At 30.8% G+C, this 10,506-nt stretch overlaps 1 protein-coding gene across 1 annotated transcript; it reads left to right on the forward strand.

The window, feature by feature from the left end:
* Positions 1 to 1,008: 1,008 nt before the first annotated feature.
* Positions 1,009 to 3,994, forward strand: LOC120077250 (polygalacturonase-like). Its single transcript, XM_039031146.2, has 4 exons — positions 1,009 to 1,491; positions 1,587 to 1,876; positions 2,384 to 2,612; positions 3,627 to 3,994. Exons 1-4 carry the CDS (start codon positions 1,051 to 1,053, stop codon positions 3,846 to 3,848), a joined length of 1,182 nt encoding a protein of 393 aa, XP_038887074.1. The 5' UTR covers positions 1,009 to 1,050; the 3' UTR covers positions 3,849 to 3,994.
* Positions 3,995 to 10,506: the final 6,512 nt, after the last annotated feature.

The raw sequence follows: 10,506 nt of genomic DNA on the forward strand, positions 1-10,506 counted from the left end.
TTGGTTTAGATGTTTTTAATGATCTTTTCTGTTGTGTTCTTTCATCTTGTTTCTCATTCCTGTAACATTTAGATTTCTTTAAACTCAAGTTTGTCATTTTTGTTTCACTTTCATTATATGTTTCGTATGATATTCTCTTTCTTTAGTTGTATACGAAATTTCATTTTTTTACAACATCTCTTCCTCTCTCGCTCTTGGTATTTTATGTAATCTAATTAATATGATAATTTTATATAATCTAATAATATAAAATTCGTAGAGTGGACGAAAAAGATTGATGTATTGAAATTAAATTCCTGAAAACAATAATAAAATTATTTTCATAAAAATTAATTTTTATTCTTTTAGAAAATTTGTAGGCAAAATTTGGGGTTTTGGTTCTTATAAATTCAACATCTTTGAGTTGAAACAAGAACATAATCAATGGATAGAATGTTGACATGAGTAATTTATTTTATGTTAAAATTAAAGTGGTAAGAGTGAGGTCGAATCTATTGATCTTTAAAATGGTAATTAATATCTTATCTGTTAAATTAGGAAGTTGTAAAGTAAAATGGTAATTTATTATTATCATTATTTGAATACAACTTTCAACTTCAAAGTGGAATCACATATACCAATTAATGCTAAGTTCTATTCACTTCCAAATTATTATAAATAAATTACTATAATGTAGTTTACCAAAATTTATAATCTATCCTATTTCCAAATTGAATCTTATGATTAAAATTAATTATAATCCCAAAACGACTTAAACTTTTCCCTTAAAATTGCTTTCATGCAAAAGCTAAGGGCATGTTTGGATTGACTCGAGAAAAAAATGTTAAAAAAAAGATTAAAATACACCTGAAAAACTATTTTAAATGGTTATCAAACAATTCAAATTTTTCTAAAATTACTTATTTTTAAAATTATAAACTTGAAAATGGATTCCAAACATATCATAAATCATGAAGCATTAACCTATAAATATCACTTCATAGCTCTTCCATTTTCCCACCACTTACCTTCCAATTTTCTTCTCTCAAACATATCACAAACTCTTTTACAATGCCTGTTCTTGGAACCTTACAGCTTCTTCTTTCCCTTCTCCTTCTGTTTTTCACCCATGACTTGGCTACTGGATTAACATTCGATATCGTTAGCCTTGGAGCCAAGCCGAACGGCAAGACCGACTCCTCGCCTGCATTTCAAACGGCATGGACCAATGCTTGCAGCTCATCGGTACCGGCCACCATTTACGTGCCAAACGGCGTGTTCTACGTTCAAAGTGGAAACTTTAATGGGCCTTGTAAGAACAATGCTATTACTATTCTCATCGATGGCACTCTTATGGCTTCCTCAGACATTCAAGTTTTAGCTCAAACTGAATCTTGGATATCATTTAAAGACATAAATGGGCTTTCTATTTCTGGCGGTGTTCTTGATGGGCAAGGAATTGGGTTATGGAACTGTAAGCATTCAGGGCAGAGTTGCCCTGATGGAGCAACGGTATGCAAATTTTTTTAAAATCAATGCATGGAAGAACTTGCAATATTGATCGATTTGTACTAATTATTGTTCTTGATTGTTTTGAATGCGTGCAGAATCTTCTAATCTCCAATGCACAAAACGTAAAGGTCAGTGGACTATCTTCGGTTAATAGTCAAATGTTCAATATCGTGGTGCATGGTTGCCAAAATGTGCTAGTGCAAGGAATGAATGTCTCGGATGCCGGCGATAGTCCGAACACAGATGGCATCCATGTCGAACAATCACTGAACGTGACCATCTTGAACTCGAGCATCGGCACTGGTGACGACTGCATCTCAATCGGTCCTGGGACTACCAACTTGTGGATGGAAAATATTACATGTGGACCTGGACATGGAGTCAGGTAAGTAGGGGTCAAATGACAATAAACTAACATGATTGGTAGTGATGATTTATTTTCTAAAAAATATTTTGTTACCTATTAGTATTTTTACTATAAATTTTGAAAGCATATTCACATATTATATTTCGGATAATATTTAGGTGCTTTTCAAGATCTATTCATATTTATACATCTCATATCATCACTCGCATGGAAGAAGAATTAAAATATTTTAAAAATAAATAAGAAATTACCACATGCTAAATTATGTTTTGGACAATTTGATGAGATGTATGGAGATAAGTGCGGCAAGAGATGCACCTGCATTATTATTATTATTTAATAAATTTCGAAACAACTAACTTTGAGAAACTAAATTAAAATTTTTTTTTTAAAGAATACGAGATTAAAATTGAATAAATTTCAAAATAAAGAGACGAGACGAGAATGGTAGTTTTAACCAATATCGACTACGAGAGTAGTAGAAATTTTTTCGAAGATTAGAGTGATTTGTTGTTATAAGTGTAGCATTGGGAGCTTGGGGAAGGAGGCGGAAGAGGCTGGAGTGGAAAACGTGACGGTGTCAACAGCAACTTTCAGAGGCACTGAAAATGGAGTCAGAATTAAGTCTTGGGGAAGGCCAAGCGACGGATTTGCTACCAATGTTCTTTTTCAACACATTGTTTTTTATGATGTCAAAAACCCTCTCATCATTGATCAAAATTACTGCCCAAATCACGAATCCTGCCCCGGTCAGGTAAATTATTTGTTTCTCCGACTTCATCAATCTTTGTGTATCTCATTTACGTGCTTAATCATAAGGTGCCACGTGACAAATTATTCTTTTCATATATTTTTTCTGGTTGAGCCTAGATTGCATTCGAGTATTTTTTTTTTCTTATTAATTCCTATGAGTTGCATTAAATTTTCAATTTTATATGTAATTAACTTATTTTGATGGGTAATGAATCGCATTTGAAAACGTAACTCTAGCTTATATAACTCTTTAAGTGATTGATAATTGTCTACTTTGTTCATCATTAATTTTGTATTTGGTTTCACTCCAAAGACTTTATATTATAAGAGATAGTTGGTATCTTCACTTATATATTATGATATGTTCATTGATTAGTCAAACATAAAATCTTGATCGCATTCTCAACTGGATTTATGTGTTATCGTTGTGTTTTATGGTTAGTTTGAATATTCTTCTTTCTTGCTTCACTTTGTTGTTAACTTTGAGTTTAAGTAGATTTTGACTTTTTTTTGCTTCATTTTAATTTAGGTCTCGTTTGATAATAATTTAGATTTTGAAAATGAAGTCTATTTTCCCTCAATTTCTTATAAGAGTTTGTATATTTCTGAAATAAAAGAGTTGAATTCTTAGTCCAAATTCTAAAAATAAAAAAACAATTTTTTTTTTAGTTTTAAAAACTTGACTCGATTTCTAAATTTTTAGAGGTGGAAGAGGTACTACTAGAGTTAATTTTCAAAAAAATAAAAATAAATAAATAAATAAATAAAAATGAATGATTATCGAGGTCTTAGTTTTTGTTAGCTGAATTTCGTATCATTTATAGACTAATTTACATTCTGTTTTATAATATAATTTTGAGAAGGTTTTAAATTTCAAAGCTTATGATAGTTTAGGGTTTGATTCTTTGAGAATGACTCAGTAAATCAAGTTTACTTGGTAAAGAATTGAAAAATAACATTGTTCATTCAATATTGATAGCATTTTGATTTTGAGTTTCCTTGTTTGTGTGACTAGGCTTCTGGAGTTAAAATTAGCGACGTTACATACCAAGACATGAATGGAACATCGGCCACTGAAGTAGCCATCAACTTTAACTGTAGCCCATCAAATCCTTGCACTGGATTAGCGTTGGATGACATAAAGCTGACTTACAATAATGGAATTCCCCAAGCTTCATGTGAAAATGCTCAAGGAACTGCCTCTGGCCCTGTTCAACCTTCTAGTTGCTTAGCATAGGCAAACCTAATATTATTTTCGTTTGAAGGGTTGGTATTGCCATTAGTTCCATTGCTTCAGCCTACATAAGAACCCTTATCCATTAGAATAAAGAAGTGTTTTCAAATGCAAATGTATCATCAAATTTTAATATAGTGGTTAATTAGTGTGGAAACGTTTCTTGTCCTTTACATTATTTTGTTATTTGGTTTACTTAATTGCCTATGATATAATTGTTCAATTTTTTGGTTGGGTTTAACTCAACAATAATTGACATAATCTTCTTCTCTAAAAGTCAAGTTCGATGTCCATCTTCGTAATTGATGTTATAAGAAAAGACAATAAAGGCGCTTTTAGGTAATATCGATGCATGGGATAAAAAGAACAAGCATGTCTAGCTTGGATTTGCGAGTATTTCCTCATTAAAGTTAAACTTACGAGATCTTTGCTTTGTGAAACTGATGACCAACAAGGAGTCAAGATAAGCCAATGGTAAGCTTATGGGCAGCTGGACGCACGCAAGGGTAGGGTGTGGGCATTGGGACATGCACACGGGCGGGCTGACGGGTGGTGTGGGCGGCAACTCACGCTCATGGCATCGAGTGTGCACGTAGGCAAGGCGTGCAGATGCTGGCTGGGGGTCGAGTGGCCTAATGGGTGTTGAGGGTGTGCGGTGTGTGCGACACAGCCTAGAGGGGCAGGTGCTGCTTAGACGCACGGTTGGGCGCTGTTGCACCCACAGTGAGTGTGGAGTGTGCGTGGCTGGCGTGCGCGCTCAAGGCACAGATGAGCGAGGCGTCGAGTGCCCACCAACAACCAACCTTCTTCAACCTCTGCCAACAGCCTTAGCATGAACCTATGTTTCCCAATTGACATTACACAGTTCATCATTTTCAGCTAATTTAAACACAAATAACTTCCACAAACCTCTTAGAAAATCTTTAAACGAACTTACCTTCAAATTTGAGCCTCTTCAATAGCACAAAAGTCGCCAGAATCCTCTTCTTGCTCGGCTTTGCTCAAATTTCAGACCAGCTTCTAGTTTTCCTCAATTTTCATCAACTTTCTGATCAAGACTCTCCATAGCAACCCTCCATCTCCTTCTCCTCTGGTTTCTCTAAGCTTGATTTAAGTTCATCCTTAGCCATCCTTTAATTACAAATAAAAATAATAATAATAAACAACATTACCCATTCATACCGACAACCTCAATGCCTTTATTGAATTTCATGCTAACAGTTGGAAGATTTATTCCCCTTTTTAAACAGTTAACACATCTTTTTTTCCTTTAAAAACTATAACAACACTTAGACTAGCATTCCCCAAATGGACAATTAAAGCCTAATTTAATTTAAGAAAATAATAAAGAGTTTTGGGTTTACAATAAATTAACTAAATTGGCTATCCATGGTAGACTTTTATAAGTGGTTATTAACTTTGAAATAAACCTATTAACTTTGAAAGATTAAGCTATCAATAATAGAAAGTTATTAGTCGCTATCACTGGTAGACTATCATTAATAACTATCAACTTTGAAAGATTAACACTCAAAGCAATTAGTAGCTATCATTGATAAACTTCTACATGACTATAGTTGATAGATTCCTATTGGTGATTATCAACTTTGAAAGTTAACACTCAAAGCTATCAACGGCTATCGCTGACAGACATCTATTAGTACTATCAACTTTAAAAGGAAACTATCAACTTTCAAATATTATCATTGATAGGCATCTATAGAACTTTATCAATGAGAAGGTTATAAGTGACTGTTACCGGTATCTACTTTAAGTCTATCACCGATATCACTAATATCATTGATATAAGTTATATTTACCTAAGTTATACCATTGATATATTTCAACAATATATGGATATCATCTAAGTTCTTTCAGTCTATAGAGACCATAGAATCGCAGTGATTGTATTAAAGAGAATGATCTCTCCAGTGGAAGTATTTCCCAATATGCTAAGGCTCTTACAAAGCTCCTTAATAGTGTTGAAATTTTTGTGTCAGCCTAGTAAATTTTCCATCGTAATCCAGAGGGAAGAAGCCATACTGACACTGTATGAAAATGTGTTCCATAGTTTCATTGTGTTTTTTGCAAAGGAGACACCAATTTGGATTTAGTACGTGCTTGGAGAGTTTTTTTAACAACACATCTATCGTGTTTAAACAAATATTAGAGATACATGGATAACATTAATATATGAATATCATTTATATCTATCTAAAGTTCTATAATTCATACACGAATATCACATATATTAGTATCAGTGATATGATCATAATACACGAACAATATCATTTATGAAAGGTTTATCACTAATAGATTTCTATCAATAGTAGACTATATGCTTTGTGATAAAAGTCTATTAATGATGGACATTAATAACTTCCTATCATTGATACGTGAAGTGTTAAGTAAATTTATAGTCATTGATAAGTTTATCAGTAATAGTATACTGATAGACTTTTATCACTTATAACATTAAGTGTTTAATCCTTCCAAGTTTCAATTTTTAATTGCTATTAATGATTTGAGTCTATAACTTATAGAAAGGTTACTGTTGATAGACTTTTATTACATACATTAGTGATTAGACCCGACTTTTATAGGAAGGTTTTCAACCAATAATTCATAGACTTCTATTTAGTCTGTGATTGAAGGTAAGAATAATTAGTTTTATATATCAAGCAATTTCTCTTCTAAACAATGAGGAGACCGTAGCCAATGCACAGCTTTACATAAGAATGAGCAAATAAAAAGGATACTTTCAATACAATATTGTGAGTTATTTGAGCTTTCGAAAACTTATGAACAAGTGTTTGCTCGCTGAACACACTAATCATTCTAATACAACAAGAATAAACTACAACGTCAAACCAATAACAAATAAACAATAGAAATCCTAGAGGCGCAGCAAACAAAAGAAGAAAGATCTCGAAAGTCCAATCAAACATACACACTTTGAGGTGGTGAAGAAAACCCAAACCGAGAGAAGAAAACGAAAATGGACCTAGAAAAGTGGAAGCGGAAGCAATCAAATGGGATGAAAGTAGAAGAGCGAGAGGGTCGGAAAAAATACAGAGAAAAGAGAATGAAACGTAGAATTGGAGTGAACTGGGGAGTTAAAATAAACTCAGATCATGAGCTTCTTCATTAGTGTAGATTAAAACGACGTGGATGGAATCACACAAAAAAAATTAATAAGAAATGAAAAAAAAAAAAAGAAAAAGAAAAAGAATGAATGGTACAAAGAGGGAAAAAAGAAGAATAATGAAACGAGAATTTCTCACAAATGCAGACATAAGATTGAAAGAAGGGAAAATTGGAAAATGAAAAGAAAAAAAAATGGACAAGTTAAATATTCCTATACCCACAAAATGTTTAAAAAAGTGCTATAGATGCAAAATTACAAATGTATACGGCTACCCGTTACAAATATCCTACAAAATAAAATTAAAAAAACATAACACAACTTCAAAATTTAAATAAAACAATTTAAATTGAACTAATCGACTAAAAACAATTTAATATCAAAACATACTAAAATAAACCAAAAAAAAAAAAAAAAGAAATTCACTCAAATTGAACATATGATATCCATCTTAATATAATTAAGTTCATGGTATTAGTTACATACAAAATGGATTATTTTTAAATATAGAAAAATGAATCAAAATATTTACAAAATATAATAAAATTTTATAATTACCAATGATAGACATTGATAGACACTAATAGACTTCTATCAATGTATCATTGATAGATAAAGACATTGATACGTCTATCATTAATCGTTCTAAAATTTTGCTATAATCTTATAAATATTTTCAACAGTTTTATCCTTTGAAATAATTTTTCTAAAAAAATATATATTTTTATATGTGGTATATCAATCACTAATATATTGAATACGGACTCTATGAGATATTTCTACTAATCAACGGGTACACAAATGAGGGGAAAATAATAATAAAAAAAGGAAGGATACGGCATTTTTTTAACGTCTTTTTCATGAATAACAGAATAGTTTTCACATATATTTATTTATTTATTTCATATATCATAGATAAAAGTCGACACAAGTTATTATTATTATCACAATATAAAATCGACTCATGATCACTTCCCAAATATGAAAACACGTAAAATTAGAAGGAAATTGTTAATACAGTAAGACATAGAGATAAAAATTACAGATAAAATTGAAAACAAAAAAAAAAATGCACATGGTGAAGTTAATAAAATCACAGATAAAAATCGACACAAGTCGTCGTCATCGTCATCGTTGTCGTAGTTGTTCACGTAAAAATAAATAACACAAAAAAGACAACACAAATGAAGAAGATAATGAAATATGTGTGTTGTATGTGCAAGTTCTCTCTTTGACCTAAAACATCATCTTATCTTTTTAATTAACAAATCAACAATTATCCTTAAAAAAAAAAAACATTCTTACTCATGTTGATCGACTTTGCATATATATTCACACACAGCTATATTTTGTTTCACCCCAAAAGGCCACATATCAATGAAGATAGTTATTCTCACTTATATACCCATGATCCCCCTCTTATCTAACCAATGTGGGATTTTGGTCGCATTCTCAACCGTGGGTTGGGTTGACTTTTCTGTTGGAAATATTTTACTACAAAATATCAAATTTGATATAATGGACTCATACCTATGGCCAGAAAAATATAAAGAAAATTGAGTTGAACTTGTTTGAGATAAAATCTATTCTATTATGATCAATAAATGAGGTGTAAGCCAAAATGAACACTTCATTAATAAATACGTGGATCCAGGAAAGAATAGCTTTACACTGTTGTCGAAAAATGTATGTGGTTTGACTCTTTTTCAACTGTGTAACTTACATCAGTAAGATATTCTCACTATTAGATAGAGAAATGATTCTAAGGTTTCCAAAATCGCTAGTCAATTGTTCAATAGGGTAGATCTCTAATTAGAAGTTAATGAGCCCTAATTAGACCATTTTTCTTATCCATGGATAGCAATACATATAATTAACAACCTAAATTGGTACTCATCAAAGAACTAATATAGTTCATTTTTTTTAAATATAATTAATGTGTTTTTTTTTAGTACAAGAAGTTGAGGTGGAGAAAATTTAAACATTTGATCTCAATGGACATGGTATGTTTCAATTATATGTGTATGTAATGCATATAAAATTTGTAGAGTGGAGAGCAAAATTTGTATTGAACTGAATATTGACAAAATTAGGGCTTTGGTCTTATAATTTCAACATCCTTAAGTTAAAACAAATACACAATCAATTGACAGAATATTAACACGAGTAACTTTTAATGTTAAAAGTTGTGAGAGTGGGATCGAATTATCAACCTACAAATGATATCTTATCCTTAAAACTATGCTTGGATTAACGAATACCGATCGCATGACCACTCCATAAATACAGTACTTGACATAAACGAATACTGACATAAACCACATGACCACTCCACAAATACGGTACTTGACATACTTTTCAAATAAAATACAAATACAACGAGAAAATACTAAGGGGCCATCTGTTTTTTGGGGATGTAGATAACTAGAATCTTAGATGTCCGAAATTATATATATTAGGAATTATAGATGTATCTGCCATCTTTATATTACCATGTTTATGTTGTAGGAATATTTTTGCAGATATTTGGGAATATTTTGATAACTATATTTGTTTTGTAGGATTTCTACTTGAAAATGTCTTAAATTAATATAAAGTTCCAAGAATACTCATACGACTATTTATTACTTTATAATTAATTTGATATAATTTGAACTTATATAACATATTTGTTTTTTTTTTAGTTTGATGTTTTTTAAATCAATACAATTTATATTATTTTTATATGTTATTTTTTTCAACAAAATATCATAGTTTGAGCTTTTTTATAAAATAAATATTAATTTAAATTTAAATTTGAATATATTACTAAAAAATAATAAGAATTACGATATAACTAAAAATATATGATATACAAGGTTGACAGTATTTATTTTAATTATATAATGCAAATAAAGATTAGTATATATACAAACATATATATATATATATATATATATATATATATATAAAATAAAATAAAAGAAAATGATAGAAAAGTAAAATGGAGATGCTCTCAACTAAAAAATCTGGTAAGTCCATATTTTAGGAGGGCATCTAAAACTCTCCAGATGCCCTCCCGTTTGGACATTCTACGATGCCTAATAATCTTTAGATGTTGGGACATTTCACAATACCACAAAACAAATATGATAATCCAGGTGTCCACTCCATAAAAAGCTAGGATGTCCACCAAACAAACGACCCCTAATAGTACTTGAGATTAGCAAAATGATTTCAAGTTAGGAAGTCTTCAAGTAAGTTAAAATGAGGGTTAAAAGGGTATTTAATATGAGGAGATTTAAATACAACAAATTTCGACTTCAAAGTTGAAGCACATGCCAATTAATGTTGAGTTATACTCACTTAAGAATAAAATATATTTCCAACAATTTATATAATGTTATTATTATTAACATGTTCAAACGTATACACACATAAACTTTTGTTTTAATTAAAAAAAAAGAACTCTCCAAAAACTCTGAATCCATGTTCTATCATATAGTTTTGGAACTCCGAATCCAAAAGCTGTCCATC

The sequence above is a fragment of the Benincasa hispida genome, chromosome 5 (genome assembly GCF_027475165.1).
Source record: "Benincasa hispida cultivar pf3 chromosome 5, pf3_genome.v1.1, whole genome shotgun sequence".
Lineage (NCBI taxonomy): Eukaryota > Viridiplantae > Streptophyta > Magnoliopsida > Cucurbitales > Cucurbitaceae > Benincasa > Benincasa hispida.

Bases quoted from the DNA above. Each gene is read 5' to 3' on its own strand.
- LOC120077250 (XM_039031146.2), top strand. From the start codon at position 1,051: ATGCCTGTTCTTGGAACCTTACAGCTTCTTCTTTCCCTTCTCCTTCTG. The intron at 1,877-2,383 runs GTAAGTAGGGGT...TTATAAGTGTAG, and splicing joins GGACCTGGACATGGAGTCAG to CATTGGGAGCTTGGGGAAGG. The intron at 2,613-3,626 runs GTAAATTATTTG...TTGTGTGACTAG, and splicing joins ACGAATCCTGCCCCGGTCAG to GCTTCTGGAGTTAAAATTAG.